General features: G+C 46.2%; 1 protein-coding gene across 1 annotated transcript; it reads right to left on the bottom strand.

Annotated features, from left to right (window-relative positions):
- Positions 1-10222: 10222 nt before the first annotated feature.
- LOC136955636 (fibulin-7) lies at positions 10223-16785 on the bottom strand. The gene is made up of 8 exons (XM_067249373.1): positions 16720-16785; positions 13659-13818; positions 13397-13567; positions 12524-12649; positions 11323-11520; positions 11102-11239; positions 10774-10909; positions 10223-10590 (listed from the first exon to the last, which is right to left on the bottom strand). Exons 1-8 carry the CDS (start codon positions 16783-16785, stop codon positions 10227-10229), a joined length of 1359 nt encoding a protein of 452 aa, XP_067105474.1. The 3' UTR covers positions 10223-10226.
- Between the last annotated feature and the right edge of the window lie 2096 nt (positions 16786-18881).

Genomic DNA, 18881 nt, shown 5'->3' with positions numbered 1-18881 from the left:
TCTGTATCATCACAGCTCCATCATGTCCAGGCCAGGTCCCAGCCTGCTGCTAAAAGCCTATATATGAGGACAACTGTCTAATTACACTGCAAGAAATAACTAAGAGAAATAATTACATGTACTCACAGCATCATTGGGTGCATCATTGTGTGTGTGTGTGTGTGTGTGTTTCCTCAGTCATGTTCGTTATGCTGTGGTTTCCAGGCCTCATATCCCCCCCTGCCATCCTTAAGACCTCTCCCTCCTGAAACCCTAAATCCACTATGAAAAAGAACACACATTGCAAAGACCAGAAATGGTCCTCCTTCTTTTCTTTGCAGTATGGTTTTAATGTTAGCCTACAGCAGAGTAACAGGCTGCTATCAAAGGAAATTATAAGTTTTTAAAGTGGCCATGCACGGAGTGGGGATAATTGGTGTTAGAGCGATTATGCTGCACTCACAGCCAGGCGTGCGGTCCTGCCTCCAGCTCTCCTTGCATTTCTCACTCCACTGTGGAGTTTAAAAAAAGAAAAAAAAGTGTAAAACTGGGAAAAAGCACAGAGAAGGATAGAGCAATAGCATAGAAAAGAAAGGGGTGACTTTTTTACGCCCTCCTCCCCCACCAAATAAACAGACAGACAAACAGACGCTGTCACAGGGTTCACTGTTGGATATGGGCATGACTGATGGCTACAGGTCCCTTGTAATAGTTCTGTCTTCTGTTTGTTTCTGAGTGATCTGTACAGTATTAGACAATTCTTGCAACAAGGACATGTCCGAATGGTATTTCAATGCTGTTGAACTCTGAAACAGTTTTGCTTACATGAACTCAAAGCATTACTATCACCAACCCCATCATATACTCTCATTGAGAATATTTATGTGTAGTTCTCTGTGCCTACAACCCTGCCACATCACCTCTCCTACTCCGGACTCCCCACTCACTCTATCCTTCCCTACTGCCCTCTCCTCTATCTCCATCTTTCCCCTTCTTTCTGCCAGTATCGCTCTCAGAAAGAGAAGTGAGACGGGATTCTGCAGCATGACCCACTGTGTGTGCTGTGTGTGTGGGTGGGTGAGTAGGAGGGTGTCTGTTAGCATGTGGAAGGAAGTCCATTCCCTCTATCAGATTTTACCTGAATACCAGACATGTAATGTGAAATAGAACAGGAAAAAATAGAAGAAGCTCAACAGGAGTCCCAATTTTAGTCCAATCACTTCAGCTCTCTCTCTTTCAGAAGGAGAGGTGAGATTTGCAGGTACTTCATTTAAGAACAAACGGTGTGGAAAGGAAATTGATTTTTGAAATTACCACCGAATAAAAACCTTTAAAAAAAGTTGGTTCTCGTGGTGGGGGTCCTTCTCCTGAAGTCCAACTTATAGTTTGGAAAACCACACTTCTGCTATGAGTTCCCTACATGAAATGATTTAATGAAAAGTAATTCAAGTTGCACTTATTTGATCCCACTGCTCTGGTTTGTAACTATAATGCCCTTTTGTGTTTTTTATTTTGAAAGGAAAATTCAACAAAAATGTATTTTATCTGAAAAGATTAAGTGAAATGTTTTTGCATACAAAATATTCTCTGGACAGTGAGCAATGAACTTGGTCAGAGTTCTGCTAGGCTGTTTTTCATTCCTCATCCAGGTCACCATGCACTTGTTAACATCTCATCTCCTCCTCTTCAGTTGCAAGCTGGGATACAAGTCAAGTCCTGCACCAAACAACCTCAGCTACACGTGTCATCTGATGAAGCACTGCAGTTATGTATATATTCACCAGAGATGCTTGTCACCAGTTCCAATTTCTCAATTCTTTAATAAGGTGGCTAACCCTGGCTAACCCTCCAGGGTTAGCATTACTGTGTGGTGTTCTGCAACTGGTGTTCTCTCAGTACACACCCTGGAGGAGGAGGAGAGACCCTGGCTGTCCATGTCACCTAAAAGGGGCTCATGGGGTTGGGGACACGTGGAAACTGTGAGTGCATGGTGCTGCAGGCAGTCAGAGCAGCAGGTATCCTGTCCTGACCGCTAGGGTATAGCTCTCACTCAGAGCACAGACACAGGCAGAGAGCCTGACTGACAGCTGTGCTCTGTCAGCTGAAGTCCATACTTAGATACACACTCAGGAGATTCAGAGCTGTGTCTCTGTGTGTGTGTGTGCTTCGTTGATTTATACACTGTGAGTGATCCAGACTGTCTCTCCACACAGAGGCCTTGCCTGTGTTCCTTGCTTTTTAGCACAGTGGATTCTGTTTGGTTCAGGCAGATGTATGTGTGTGTGTGCATGTGTGTGTGTGGCTGCCCTGACCTTGGTTGCCATGACGATGAGGCACGGAGTTATTCACTGCCTGCCTGGAAACCGAGTTCCTGCTAATTACCGTTGCCATGGCGACAGAGCACCTGATGTAACAGTGGGAAAAGGGCAGGAATCTTAACCCTTTTCAAAGCAGCCCTAAAATATCATGCACTTCTCCACGTGCCGTGTGCCGAGGATTCAACTATAGTTATGGAAAAATAATTACAGGTATGGTCGAAATAGAGCACTGTCAAAAAATAGAACAAAATACATCGGCCAACAGCACCAATGAAATCATTTAATTTCAATGGCAAAACAAAGCAGGAAAGACAAAGTACATTTAGGATTGATTGTATTTTATGCATACATTGCCATTCTTCTTTCCTTACTTTGCTATCAAGACATGCCTGCCAGTAAACATCTGTAAGTGGGCTGATTATTTGCGAGTTTGACCCTGTTGTGCCTCAATTTACCCTGCCAATCAATTTAATAGTGCCTGTCCAATCCTAATGTCAGTGCTTGAGTTTTACCATAACAGCTAGCCATGAGCCAGACTGACACCAACATGGCCTGAAATGCTACCCAAAGCCAGTAACATCCATTCTCAAATCAAATTGGCCTTAATTTTCTACCATGCTGCTGTGTCGCTGAATGTTACTTTGAATAGTGTGTGCTACATGTGGACACGTCACGCTCACATCCTACCCCTGACTCCTCTGCTCTCCAAGAATGTCCTGCCACGCCCATGCCTGACAGCACTCTGCTCTGCTTCCAGGTCAGTGCGGGATGCAGAGCGTTCTAATGAGAGATGGGATTTCAAAGACAGACATGGTTTTGAAAAGCACGTATTTTCCTATCCCTCTTGGCCCTGCCTGAGGTGACAGAGAGCGCGAGCGTAGCTGTTATTACTGATCAACACCTCCAGCTCCCAGACGCTCTGCAACCTTTCCCTAGACCTGAGAGAGAACGTATAATAACGTACAGTAGGCGGTGGTCGGTGTAAAAGTGAAATAGCAGCCTGCAACAGATGCAAGGCGCCCTGATTAAACCAGGTTGGACCCAGCCACTGATAGGCCTTGACCAACGCTGCTCCCATGCTGCTGGTCGACCCTTGCCAAGATAAAATTAAAACAGCAGCAGGAGAGGATCTGGCTGGTGCTGGAGGGAGGTGAGACAGACAGAAAGTTGAGACCAAACTATTGATCGGTCCTGGGTCTGCTGCGGCTAGTAATATAGACCTGTCATTCAGTGAGCGGCTGCCCGGGTGTTGGAAGGAGCAGTTCCGTCCCCGCCCAAGGCAAGGCCTGTTCTGACACAAATACGCATGTAACGCCGACCGCACATCTGAGATTGAGTGCCATCCCGCGGGGGGGTGGACTGTGTTTGTAGTGGGTGAGGAGAGGAAGACCTCCCACAGGTGTATGTGTGTGGAGGGGGGGGGGGGAGTGAGTGTGTGTGTGTAAGAGTGTGTGAGAGAGTGGGTGTGTGGTGGGTGGGTGGGTGTGTATTAGGATGGTGAGTGTGTGAATGCAGTGGGTGTGTGTTTGTTGGGGGGGGGGGTGCGTGTGTGAGTGTGTGTGAAGAAGACCTCCTGCAGGCCCTGACAGAACCATACACAGCTCCTCAGAAACCCTGCAGATCACAGCCATTGAGCGCCTCATCACACACCCAGTGTGACTTCAACTCAACATCGGGGGCACATCCAACTGGACCACAGAAAAGCAGGTGTGTGTGAGAGAGTGTGAGAAAGAAAGTGTATTTACACAGTATGTGCATGTGTGTATGAGAGATGGAGTGTGTGTATGTGTGCCTGTGTGAATGTGTGTGTTCACTGGGTGTGCATGCATGCACTTGTCTTACCGTACATGTTTTAACCAGACAACCAATTACCAGACATCCAATTACAGTGTCTGAATTACATTGATGAATCAGAAACACACCATAAACACATTTTTTCATCAAAATGTTGATCATTTCCGTCCTTGTGATCCAACACTCGTCAAGTTCAATCAAAACGTCAACACTGCATTCTGCATGTCAGACATTTGTTTATGTTACTGGCGCTGCACTGCGGCTGAAATGAAGCTTGATTATTGAGACATGCGGCCCTCGGCCCGGCTGCTCGCCCCTCATTGGGTTCATTAGGGTATTCAACACAATCGTGGCTGCAGATACAATTACCCTGCGCACGAAACAGGTGGTCTAAACTCTGGGAGATGTAATTGGGAATGCGTGAGTTATTTTAGTTGCTGAACCACAGTAATCACACTGCTACCCACGCAGTGCAGGTAGATGTGCGGCCACCTGTCGGAGTCTGGTGGTCTAATAAGTGATGCAGTGAGGGAGAAAGTGAAAGAACACAAATGAGAGGAAAACGTTAGCCTCCATCTGGTCAGGATAACCTAATAAAAAACAACCTGATTTAGAACACGATAGAAGTTAAAAGTAAACAAAACCCACCAAAAAAAGGAAATAACAGCCTGATTGTGTATCTCTGCTTCTCATTCAGACACAACGCTGTTTTTCTCGACCCTGTCTGACAGTCAGAGTCGAGGACATGACACAGGAACAATCGTCATGCGAGGCTTTCGCTCCAAGAACGTATACCCCGATTCTAATAATGCTGGTTCATGAGCAGAATCACATTAGTTTACAGCCGGGTTTGGAGTGCCGGAGGGCTGCTCTCCAGGAATATGATTGGTGTGAAGAACCCAGCATCACCTGGTTAACGAGTCCTCACTCTTTAATCAGCCATAAGCCATCCAATTAAATCTACATTCTACCTCTTGTCTCAAGCTAACAATTAACCATAGGGAAATAATATCGATGATTATTTCACGACTTTCTGAGGGTTGCCTAACCCTGTGGAGGGCCTGGCAGACTGAAGCAGCGGTCTGACCTTAGAGGCTCCATGTCACTGTGTTAGCTGGTGCTGCCACCTAGTGGAATAAAACCATTACTGACCACAGGGGGGAGAATAGTCGTTACGGGCACAAATCAGGGATTCATTTAGAATTTGAGGTGGAGTTAGTTATTAGGCGGCACAACTCGACCTGGCTCCGGAACTTTGAGAGGCAGAATACCAGCCGCAATGATCACACAGGTCTGCTAATGGATAATTTGATAATTCCAAGTGAGACTCTGATTGACGTCTATGTTTATGCTCTGTCTCTAAGAATAACATATACAGCTATTTATTAAGTGGACTGTATTCCCCTTATTAATTAAAATCTTTCTCTTGTCCAGATCAAGGTCAGTTGTCTCTTGTCACGTTTCGATTAAAAGACACCAGAGGGCAATATTGTGCCATGAGTACAGGTTACACCTACAAAACGAGTTTTAAAACACTGCAGTGTTATTTAATGTACTGTTGATACAAATGTGAACTCAAACTCTCTCTCTCTCTCTCTCTCTCTCTCTCTTTCTCGCTCTCTTTCTCTCTCTCTCTCTCTCTCTCTCTCTCTCTCTCTCTCTCTCTCTCTCTCTCTCTCTCTCTCTCTCTCTCTCTCACAGACACACACACACACACACTGTACTTTCTAAGAGAGAAAGAGAGAGAGAGTACCCTGGCTACAGTTCCAGAGAAGTGAAGAGAGTGTGAGGTTAGATCAGAGCTGATCCCCCCCACCCCACATCCTGTTGGGGTCAGCCTCACCAGGCTCTGCTACCTGCTCTGGCCTGTGTGAGACTGACATGGGCACAGGCAGCACTTTGTTGAACCAGCCATACCGCTCACAAACCCCCCATTGTAACAACTGGGCACCGCTGCTCCCCACCCCCCTTACCCTCACCTGCCTGCCCACCCAGACTGGATCTGTGCCAGGCTGGCCTGGACTCCAGCTCCAGGTCTGTCTGTGGAAGCCTGTTTTCATCCTCCCAATCCAGGACACACTCTCCTTCCTCCATGACGAGGAGGGGTGATGAGGGGTACGGAACAGAAGGAGAAAAGGGGTGAGGGAGAGGTGAGGGAGGGCGCAGTGGTGGACTCAGAAGGGGGGGGGGGGGAAGTGCCCCCACGCTAGCAAAAGTGCCCTCTTGGATGGCCCTATAGTAGATTAAACATGATAAAGGATCCTGTATGGTGGCCCAATGTGCAAGAAGACGTAAAGTCCCTTCTAGAGTTCCCAACCAGTGGAAAATGATCTTATTTTGCCTCAAACATAATAACAACATGAGTCCAATGTATTATATTACACTATGCTTTATTTTGCGCACATATTGTTGCGGGGAAAAAAAAGCGCTTGCATTTACTATTGTTACTGATATCAAACTTACGTCCCTGAACTGTACATATAGTGGGTTAAACAAAGGGAAGTTTGTATAGTGAATTGTATTGCACACATCTTACACGCAGCAAGTTTGTAAGAGCAGCAAAAGTGACGAGTAGCTCTAATGAGGGGCCTGTGCCCCAGTAGAGCTTTATATCTAGCAATGCTCCTGTGCCATACCTTATGCAGCTGGTGCCCTCTATCTTTTTTTCACCCCTGCCCCTCAGATAGCCTGAGTCCGCTATTGGGAGGGTGTAGGAGTGAAGTGCACAGTGCACAGAATCTGCTGGAGACAGACGGACCTGGAGAAAGGTTTAGATTTTTTTGGAAGATGGTATTCTACACGTGAATTTGATCGGCTCTGAGTCACTTAACCACCTCATACAATAGGAGCGGACAGAAAAGAGAGTGGAGGAATTGTGAGAAAAGGGGAGGGCTTTTAGAGGAGTTGGGCTGAGGGAGGAGGAGGTGTCAAGGTGGTTATAAACTGTTGGGGACTCCTTCACCTCTTCCTGAGGACCAAGCTGTCATTCAACTAGTTTTTTTTCTCTATCTCTTTCTGTCTCTTTATGAGCCTTTACTTCGGTCTCCTCCCTCTCTTTTCCTTTCGTCTCTCTTTCACCAAGACTGAAAAGAGAGAGCCAATGAAGCAAAAGCATGGTGGCTCTTTCAGAGCAGAAATAGAGACAGTGGTCTTTAATTCAAGCGGCACCCCTCAGCCGACGACTGACTGGTCATCGTGAATCCCCCACTATTCATCCCTCTCCATTCAGCCATCACTCTCTCGCTGCCTCTCTTCTTCCTCTGGCTTTCTTTATCTTCTTATTTTCTTCCTTTTCTTCCCTCTGTGAGCAATCTGGGTATGGGATCGTGCCCCCGCCTCCACTTCCTCCCCCAGGCCTCCTATGTAGACCTTGGAGGGGGTGAGCCAAACCAGGGAGCCCTCCCCCCTGTGCCTCTCTCCTAGCCCCATAGGGTGACTCTGAGCTGGGGCCAGCAGTGCAACATTAGTGCCTGTCTGTCTCCACTGGGGCACACTGCCTGGCTCTGTGTGACTGCACTGAGCTGGTTAACCCTTACACCACCCCTTTCCCTGTCCACTTCAGTGCATATATTTAACTTTGTATGGTACATGGTTTGGAAACACACACACACACACAGTAAACAGGATCTCTGTGTGTAGGCAACATTGGCTCAGTGTTAGTGAGTGTTTTTACATCCATGATGATTGATAGACCAGAGAAGAGATAGTTAGTGGGCACAGTGACATGGAGGTGAAACATTTCTACAGGCTCCTCTCCAGCCCACGCGTCAGCGTCACTTGCCAGGATGAACACCTTCTCCTAAACACACAAACATGTGATCCATTGGTTTGTCACACCTCCTTGACACATAACACAAAAAAGCAGGTTTGTTTCAAATGTAGGTGGGACAGGTTTGTTTTATAACTAAGGACGCCTTTACCGTATTTTACGGAAAATATGCCGCGTCTTGTACTCCGATTTTACAGTTTTCTTGTGCTTGTGCAGCTTATATTTCGAAGCGGCTTATAGTCCGGTTTTAGAACAAAACGTGGCTTCTCTCAAGATCTCTACTGACCGTGCAGCTAATTTTATGCTCAACACTTGAACGGGGGCTTATTACTTGAAAGAGGAATTATTTACTGTTTTCTCAGTTACATTATCAGGGCTTGGAAATACAGTGACTTGCTAAAGTAGGCAAATGGCTAGAGGAAAGTAACATTTCATAATTAATCAAACAGCTGCAAACCCAGTGAAATGTTATAGGCAAGCTAGCAAAAAAAACGCTAACAACATTACTAATTCAACTTTGTTAATCTAACCGAGCTCTTTGTAAATTCGTTTTAGATATAATTGTATATGATAGTGTGGACAATAAGACACGGACGCGGTCTCTTTTCATAACTTGTATTTTACCACTGCTCTTCTTGACATCGTCGCCATTTGAACAGCCCTCACTGGTTTCACGTAATGCTTTCAGCATCAAGCCTACGGCAACTCCCGAGGGACAAAACACCCTTGTCCGTTGTCACATAGAAAGGTCTGCTACAGTAGGCTATCCTCAGGATTTGCAAGCTAGCTAAACTTATAATATATCCATGGAATATGGATTCTGCCACTAAATTAGTTTCTGGATTTATTTCTGGACATACTATCCACAACCGAAGTGTGTTACACAATGATGTAAGATCGCGTATATTCGTGCATTGCTCTTGATACCCAGAATACCCTGCGGCAAGCTGAAAAGCTACTAACAGAGCCTGTTTAAGGTCTATATTACATTTACATTTAGTCATTTAGCAGACGCTCTTATCCAGAGCGACTTACAGTAAGTACAGGGACATTCTCCCCCAGGCAAGTTGGGTGAAGTGCCTTGCCCAAGGACACAACGTCATTTGGCACGGCCGGGAATCGAACTGGCAACCTTCAGATTACTAGCCCGACTCCCTCACCGCTCAGCCACCTGACTCCCATATTAGACATTATCTGCTACTAAGTTAAGGGCATTAGCTTAGTTAAATAAGCATTGTTTGTAGTTCTATTGCTGTGTTCGTTCTGTTTTGATATGTGTAATGCTATGGTCTATAGTTTAGATAATTTAAGTGTTCCCCTTGATTGGGAATGTAATCTAATTAGATTGCTATCCAAGCTGTCCACTGTCACAATGCAGTGTGAGTCGGCACGTAATCAAATGAAAGCATTGGTTCTGCCTAATATTGGCCGGTGCAACGGTAACGTTGGGGCTATCAAAGTGCGGCTTATATTCCGGTGCGTTTATACTTCGGTTTACAAACACAAGGTGCTCATTCTGGGGAGTGTGATTTATACACGATGAGGCTTATTTACCATAATATGCGGTAAATATAATTTTCTGAATGAAAAGTTGTGGGGTTAAGATGTGACTTTTTCAGAAACTAATGAGATATACAGTATAATGATATACAGTATGTTCAGTAAATACGCAGTAGGCCTACGCCTGGAGAAAGTGATCCTGTAGACAGGATGTTCCCCAAATTTGTTAATAATTTAAAAGGAAAAAATTATAATAAAGCACAGAAGTAGTTATATTGTTTCAGATGTTTAATACATGGTGCTTTGGCAGATAAATAAAAAGCAGGAAAACAAGATTGTACAATTGATCGTTGTTTAGAAATAAATATAACTGGTGCAGAAGAAGAGCAGAAAATACAGGAAGTGTGGTTTATTATCCTGATCATCCTTCACAAAGATGCACTGAAGATGCCCCCCCACCACCATCAGATTATGTGAGTCACCAGAGTGCAAAGCCATCTGGGAAAAGATGGACACCTCCTCACAATTGAGGAAAACTACTAGCTCTGTCCGTATCCCTGTCTGTACCCCTATCGTTACCTCCTACCCCTTTACTCATGACTCCTTATCCCTCACTCAAATCACTTTTTTATACCCACAGTCACCTTTTCATCCATGTTCTATTATCGCACTAATCCCTCCATATCTCTAATTCCCTATCTGCGAATCTTCTCCTCTTCTCTCCCTTATCTTGCCAGTTTTCAAACCCTCCCCTTTCTCTCTCAAATCCTCCCTCTTTCGATCTCGCTCTCTCAATCCCAGTACTCCCCTCACCAATACCCCTTCCCTTTACCTCCCTGCCCACCAACCCATCACCCCCCGTCACTCTAGAAGTCGTACTGAGACACAAACATGGTCACCTTGGTGATGTATCTCCCCAGCTGGACGCGTTTCTCCAGCTCACTCATCTCCACCTCGGCCTCCAGAGTTGCGGGGCCTGGGATCGGGCTCACCAGCATCAGCTGGCCCGTCTGGCGGTCCGAGCGCTGCACTGTGAAGTGCCGGCGAGCCTGCTTTCCTCCCAGCAGAGAGAACCGCAGTGTGTCACCCATCACGCGGACCGCCGACACCCGGAACATGACGCGTGGTGCTGACAAGTTGGAGATGACAGACAGGAAGTGGTAGGAGAAGGAGTTGGGCGCCTGGGAGCACGCCTTGTTGTCCACGGGGCAGGGGTTCCGCTCACAACGCCTTGGGGAGAGGGACAGGAGGGAGGTGGCAGGAGACGGGGTGAGGGAGAGAGCATAGGTGATAATGGAGGGAAGAAAGGAGGGATGGGAGGACAGGAAAGTGGGGAAGAAAGAGAGAGGGTGAGTCTGTAATGGTGTCATTGCACTGGATAAATAAGGGCATGATTCAATTTCATGGGCTCACATAGGTGAGGTCTTGACGTAAGTCGCATTTTTGACCCGAGGGCAGTCCACACGCACGCACTGGAACCCTCCGTAGGTGTTGATGCACATTTGGTCCCGTGAACAGGTGTTCTGTCTGGTGGCACACTCATCTATGTCTAAGACCAGACAGAGACAAGGATAGTGAGTTGAGAAAGAATTTCCTCTGTATTCTCAGATTATTTTTTACCATGTATTCAGATGTTGTTTGTATGGGAAATATGAGATGCAGGAAAAGACAAGCTAAGGGGGTGAGTGTGGGTGTGTGTGAGTGTGTGTGTGTGTGTGTGTGTATGTGTACCCTAGCTGACCTTTGCAGTTGCGTCCATCCCGGGTGACGTTGTATCCTGCTGGGCAGGTGCAGCGGTAGCCTCCAGGGGTGTTCACACAGGAGTGCAAACACAGTCGACCAGCTGGACCGTTGTGGAACAGCTCACACTCATCAATGTCTGAAACACATACAAAAATAATGATATACAATAATAACGTACCTGGAGCGCAATGTATGTGTGTTGTGACATTGCCATGGCACCTGTGCAGGTGGAGGTGTCTCGTCCAGAGATGGTGTACCCTGGGTCACAGGTGCAGTGGGTGGTGCCCTGAACCTGTGTACAGCGGGACGGACGGACATACGGCCAGGCTGTTGCTGCTGGCAATGTGGTGGCAGCTGCTGCAGAGGTGGAGGAGGAGCCAGCTGTGGAAGATGAGGTGTTCATCATGGTGACGAAAACTGGGGGGGGGGGGGGGACAGGGTTAGGGAGAGAGACAGAGAGAGAGAGAGAGAGACAGAGAGAGAGACAGAGACAGAGAGACAGAGAGGACAGTTAAGTAAATATTGTGTGTATGTTCGTGCTTGTGACTGAGTGTGTGTGTGAATGCATGCATACTATGTGAGAGTGAGTCTGTGTGGAGAGAGAGAGACCATAGAGACTCTTAGGCATAGTACAAGAGGCAAGGAGAGGACTGTGCTCTCTGAAGACCTTCTTAAGCCCACATTATTTTGCCAATGGAAAACAGGGTGGGTTCTGAGCTGCTACCACGGTGTATTTCTTTTTTTGGTTGCCATGGATACAAGTCATTCATAATATGTTGCTCTGCTGTTGTGTCTATGTGTTTGTTTCTGTGTGATGGGATGATTGTGTACTTGTATTCTGGTATCCATGTGTGTATGTACAGAATATGCATGTGCTTTCGCGTTGGCATCTGTGTGTGTGAATATGTGTGTGTTTGTGTGTGTGTGTGTATGAGATCACAGACCTACTGTAAGTCATTCAGAGGGAGTGGAGAGGTGGGCCCTGACAGAGCCAGTAGTGTTAGTGCTGAGTATGGACGAACAGACCGCTCATGGTCAGAGTGTCGTTAACTGAACGCCCTGGTCTCCCTGTGTGGCTCCCACCTACAGCCCTGCACTGTAGCCCTGCATGCAGAAATGAAAACAAACTCTCACAGAGCCACAGAACCTAACTGGACTGGATTTAGCTGATCGACACAGAATTTAGTGCCGTGTATGCTAGCCCAACCACCCGGAACCAGAACCAATGCTCATCCCGCCAATGAGAAGAAGAACTGCCCGCCACCCAGGACCAGACCTAACCCAGCCAACCTCAGCTCAGGGATAGCTACACCTTGGTACAATGGTACCTGTATATTGGCACAGCGATTCCTTCACGTTAGCACACAGATACCTACATATTAGCGCAGAGATACCAACTTCTTAGTATAGAGATACCTACATGTTGGCACAGGGCTCTGGCAAGTAGCTCCAGCCCAGCCTTTGGTACAGGTGCAGGAGAACTGGTTGACCTCGTCCATACACGTCCCTCCATTCAGACAGGGAGAGGACTCGCACTCGTTTATGTCTGAGGAAAGACAGGAGGAGGAGGGGTTGGTGGATGTAGCAGGATAAGGTGTGTGTGTGTGTGTGTGTGGCGGAGGGTTACCTGGTTCAGTACCATGGGCTGTGAGCTGCTTGCTGGACTCTCAGATACAACCCTTATGTAACCCTATAGGTTTGGGTGTGTGTGTATGTGTGTGTATATGCTGCTGAACCTAGCCAGCCAGAGTGAAAGGGAAGCCTCTGGTCTCACAGAGAGGCTTTGAAGTGTTATCTGTACGTTAGCGAGCCATCCTGGGCTGGCATGTCACATGTGTCACTGCCTTCAATAAAAGCACTGGAAGACCAAGAGGTACACACACAAGAAACCTGATCACAAGGCGGGTAGAAGAGCACATCTTATCTAGACAGACAAATCTCAGCAATATGAATGACGCGTCAAAAGGGAAAAAGAGAGAGAGGGAGGGGAGGAGTTCCACAAAGAGGATGGTGACAGGGAATGTGAGGAAGATGGGCAGAGCAGATACAGAGAGGAATGACCAGGGAGGGGGGAGTGTGGAAGATTGAGTTGGGGGGGTGGGCAGTGAGGAGTGAGGGACGAGTAGAACAGAAGGGACCAGGAGGAGGAGGTGAATTGGAGTAAAGGAATATAACTTAAATTGTACATTCTTGTCAAGCCAAAAATAGCCAAAAAAGTCCAAGTTCAGGTGACCGTGTGATCAGGTGATTAGGTGGTCAGGTGACGATGTAGTCAGGTGATCAGATAACTCACTTCGGCAGGTGGGCTGCTGGCCACTCCAGGTGAAGGTATCCTGACACATCCTGGTCTCTGCTCCAACCAGATCGTAGCCTGCTTCGCACAGGAAGTGGACTTCATGGCCTGGTGTCTGCACCTTGCCCAACTTCCTGCCGTTGACGGGAGCCTCCAGCTTCGGGCAGGTTCCTAGAGTGGGGGCGGGGAGACGGGTGATGACATTTTAAGGGCCAATCAATCCAAACAAAGTTGTTGTCACTGTCTAATGTAAGACGCTCACCGTTATCGGGTTTGGCGGCCTGTTTGGTGGTGGCAGCCTGCAGCAGGTTGATCTTCTTCCTCAGGGTGCGCAGACTCTGGACGTACGAAGCCTCGTGGGCAGAGAGGAGCTTCTGGACCTGCTTCAAAGAGCTCTGCATCTCCTGCCTGCTGGCACAGTCCTAGAGGGGAAGGTGTAAGAGGAATTGTTTAACATTTTAATCTTAATTATTTAATGAAGGAATGTTGAAAATGTGGAACTAATTCTTTAAGCCTTATATAAGACCAGGAAAGTAATACGTGTAAGTAAAAGATTCCTTTGTGTAGTACAATTCTTATAGACACACACAATTTTCACTGTTGCATCCGAGCAAAACATAATCAAGATTCTGTACACAGAACAAAGCATATATGAAAATGTGTAGATCAGGCTTTCATGTTATTGAATCAGATCTCATTACCAGGTTATTTATCAGCTGTGTGTGGTGAGCAACACAGGGAGCTTTCATGCTGGTTTGGAAGAAGGGCTGCATGAAAGGAATCCTAAGATAGAACGAAGTGTTCTTAAGATAGATCTAATAGTTCAGTCAGGTTTTAGATGTATGTGGACTGGGCAGTAATATCAGAGTCACAGAGAGCTTTACTTAGACCTGGGGGGAGGGCGGGGAGGGAGAGGACCGGGAGGAGGAAAAGAGGAATGAGGAGGAGGTGGAGGAAGAAGCGGAGGAGGAAGGTGAGGAGAAGGAGAAGCTTGGGGAGAAAGAGGAGGGGAGGTGTGGAGGTGGGGAGGTGGGGGAGGATGAGGCAGAGGAGGAGAGGGGGAGGAGGTGAAGGAGGAAAAGAGGAGAGGAGGAGAGGAGGAGAGGAGGAGAGGAGGAGAGGAGGATGGTGAGGAGATGAAGAAGTAGCAGGAGAGGAGGAGGAGGGTGAGGAGGTAAAGGATGATGGAGAGGAGGAGAAGAAGGAGGAGAAGGATGCTGAGCCCTGCCGACATGGCTGTGTCACCTCCCCAGGGGGGATTAGAGGTTTCAGAGCTGACTGTGAGCAGAGGAGCGGGTGAATGGTGAATGATTTCATTGAGTGTTGACTTTATCCCCCCCTGGTGAACTGACCTACACATGAACCAAGACACACACACACGTGTATGTACATCCACACACACACACACACACACACACACACAAACATCCACACAGCCACACACACTACCACTCCTCTCCTGCCTTGAAGGCAGCATGTTTTCAGGAAACGTTCTCTCTTTCTTTCATCTGTCTCTTATTCTGCTCTCTCTTTGTAATCTACATCTCCTTCTCGCTCCCTCTTTCTTCCTCTCTCCAGTCATCCGCTTTAGCCAGTGGAAAGAAAGGCCTGGAGGCAGCTTGACTGATCCTAATTACAATGCAATCTTTTATAACCGATGTGTACTTCTGGAGGGTATCTGGGATGTGTGTACATCTCTGGGAGGTGTTGCTAACCTAGCGGTGTGTAATGAAGTGGAGGGTGGCGAGGGCCGCCAGGTCAGACTGCGTAGCATAAAAAACATGCCGTGGGTAAACATTGCCTGTGTACGCAATGACTAGAGGCGCGTTCATGGGCACAGCCACTTCTCTGTTTGGCTGGAAAAAAAACATTGAGGGGTAGTGGCTTTTTTTTTTGTTAACTTTTTCTATGACTTTCAACTCTCTCAACCATCTATTTTCTTTATACTCTGTCCCTTTTCTTTTCTCCTCTCTCCGTATGTCGCTTTTTCACAGTATTTATTATTTTCCACCCTCCTCTGATAAGTGATTTCAGAAAGCCAATTCATGTTTTTGTCCTGCAGGAAAGAGAAGGGTAAATATTTGGAGGTCCTGTGAAAACAGCTGGCAGGTTGGGGCAGGGCTGGGGCTCTGGAGGGACGTCAGTCAGAGTCAGATGGAGAGAAAAGCCGCTGTTAGCAACCCCGCCATACTGCCCTCTTTCTGCCTCCCCAGGCAAAAATCCCATGTGGTTTCATTGCATGTAGTGACGCTGAACGTATCTCGGTGTTTGGCTTAACACGCCTTCAGTTTCCCCATTCATAGGCATAACGAGCTAGCCTTTGAATTAAGGAGAGTAAACGGAAGCTTGGGTCAAGGTAACAGTAACCTCAGACTCTCTGCAGCTCTCCCTCTGGTGAAACACAGAGAGGTTGTGTATTGAGCTGAAAGTGTGTGTGGCAGAAATGTGTTTCTGCGTTGAGCGTTGACCGTGATGGGTTGTTTAAGTGGAACATGGTCTGATCCCTGGGGCGCAAGTTGTCAGGATGTGAATGGGCCTGCCAGGTAGCCACGGGTCTCTAATAAGACCTGGATGCTTCTCCCACTCAGCTCATTATCTCAATGTTCACAGCATTGTTGACAAACAACACATGAATAATGAATCTAATTAAAACAACGAAATGTTGACTGGGGACTGAACCTGAGAAAAAAAACTGCTGGGTCAGGAGGCTTAAAAACACACACAAACGCACACTGCTGATCTGAGAAGTTTAGCAGTTCAGCATAAAACTCATGTTGGAGGTGTTGAGTCATTCATAGATCAGTTCTGCATGCTGTGGACATGAATGCCAAGCGCTGACCATTGTTATCACTAGCGTGCAAAGTGCGGTCAAACCAAAGGGTGGCATTGTGAACTGGTGATGGTGAAACTACGGCAATGACAGCACAGGGTGACACTCTGGCTCTTTGACTTTAAAAAGAGACTAAAGTCACTTCAGCCAAGGAAAACGTGTCCAATGTCTCTCTCGTCCCCCAGCCTGTCAGACGCACACTGCAGCCAGAGCTGTGGACACATGACTGTCTGTGAAAGGACTCTGCAACAATCGTCATCTCAGGCTTATTTTCTCAGCCGGAGAGTTATACAACCCCCTTTCCCTCCCCTTTTGCCAATACTTAATTTGTTTGTATGAAACATGCAACATCAGCTTTTCACAATTTCACATTGGGATTTTTTGTTGTTACAAAGTCATGAGAGATATTTCATTATAAACATTGCCATTCACAAACTTGTTCTCTCATAGCACTTGCCATAGTGAAAGTGCCATTCACAAAGTGACCACTCACCTGTCCAAATGCTGAGTAAAAATGACAAAGGCACAAGACCATGATGATGACATACGAATGAATCATTTTTGAATCATGTAATCCTATTGAAAGGCGCAGAAATCTAGTCCGGACACGCTTTTGCTAGGTCGAAGAAAACTCTGCGTAGTTAATGTCTAGTGCGTAAATGCACACATGCACCTCTGGTATTTGTGAGAAATGCTTCTCATTCATTCATATGTCGAACAAGTTGCCAAAGTGAACCTTGATGGAATGTTGGGTTTGCCCTTAACCGACCAATCAGGATACATCTTAAAAAGCTGTTGACCAAATATTTACAGGAGAATCCTGACAGGCTCATACCACCCTTTCCCTTTTTTCAATCTTTTTTTTTTTTGGAAGGCACATGGCAAATTTCCTCTCTCATGAAAGCCGCTTAGATAAGATGTGGAATTTGTAAGCTGAAGGAAAAACAAAATATAGCCGGAAACCTGGACGGATTTACGCACTGACCAGTGGCCCACGCAGCAGGATAATACTTTTTGAGGCATGCCAAATCTCTGCACTTTGTTCAGAATTTGACAATCATAAATGTAGAATTCCAAGTCCAACACATCATTCACCAACTGTACAATTTAACTGTAGTATGGTGTATGGCACAATGCAATTAGAATAGACCAATATAGTATATTATATTTTCACATATCTTCAACATGTTTTTAAATATTATTTTAGAGATGAAGCACTACACATTATTTTGACCTAACACAAAGCTCATTAACAAATGTTACAAAGAGAGAGAGAGAGAGAGAGAGAGAGAGAGAGAGAGAGAGAGAGAGAGAGAGAGAGAGAGAGAGAGAGAGAGAGAGAGAGAGAGAGAGAGAGAGAGCGGGGAAGGGGGGTGGGGATGGAGAGTGTTTGTGTGTGATTATGGTAGCATGGGGGTTACAGGGATTACAGTAGATACAAATTCAACAGATACAAATTCAGATGGTTCTGTCTGTAAAGTGGAGAAGTCCTGCCCTCTACAGGTCTGACTGTCTAACAGGCAGGGGTGCATGTATCTGTGAATCAACACCTGGCCTGTTTGTTCTGGAGCACTGTCATAGTAAAACACCTTTGGGGCATTAATTAATTTGAAGGGAAATCATTTCATCATCAACAATTTTACTTAAATGTAACATTTGTGTGTTCCGGGTGATTCATTTTTAAACTATATGTGAATTATTAAACCAAAAATGGAGCACCTATATTAACCTCTGTGATGTCACAGTTTAACGTGCTTCCTGTTTCACTCATAGAGATAGACCCCATCCCTTTATTACTCTTGGAATAGCTCATGTACAGTAAATCACACACACACTACTCTGTCTAATACTAAAGTGATGTCAGTGCTGATGAAGGTACATCACTGTCCTACTGCAAATATCCATGTGACTAAAAAAAACATTTCTCTATTGGTAGATACTAGGTTACGTTTATGGCCCAATCGTAAAATGGAGGAGACACAATGATTTGGTCAAAGGCATACTCAAAGCATAACGGGTAACTGTCTTCACCCTGTCATCTAAAAGCAGTAATATGTTTGTGATTGCAGACTACTGCATCACTGCAGGGGGTCTCAGAGTATCAAGTTTTATATATCTGAGAAGACAATGAAACCAAAGATGCTTCTAAATCCTGTCTGATCACCCTCTAATGAGAACCAGAACAGTAAAACAGACTGATGAGGATCCACACAACAATGGGTTCCCTCCAGAACCCATGTGTTTGGGGTTCACAGGGGACAGAGACACATCTCTAAGCACATGACATGAAAACCAAGAGGTCTCTCCACCAACCTCAAAGGAAATCAAAGAACCTTGAGAAGATTTGTATTTTGGAGGGATCTGTTGGGAAGGGTGGGGGAGATCTGTCATGTTAGACTTCAGGGATGTAAGTTTTTGACTTTAATGGAGGGTTGACGGGAGATGGTCAGGACTGACTCTGCTAAGCTCAACTACGCATCTTGGAGGAAACCTCATTTACATTACATTACATTTAGCAGACGCTCTTATCCAGAGCGACTTAGAGTAAGTACAGGGACATTCTCCCTGAGGCAAGTATGGTGAAGTGCCTTGCCCAAGTACACAAACCTCGACCATTTCAAAATATACAATGCAGCTCTCACATATTGTTGAAAG

Source organism: Osmerus mordax, chromosome 13 (genome assembly GCF_038355195.1).
Source record: "Osmerus mordax isolate fOsmMor3 chromosome 13, fOsmMor3.pri, whole genome shotgun sequence".
Classification (NCBI taxonomy): Eukaryota; Metazoa; Chordata; class Actinopteri; order Osmeriformes; family Osmeridae; genus Osmerus; species Osmerus mordax.
Note: the sequence above shows the minus strand (reverse complement) of the source record. Positions and strands in the feature narration are given on the sequence as shown.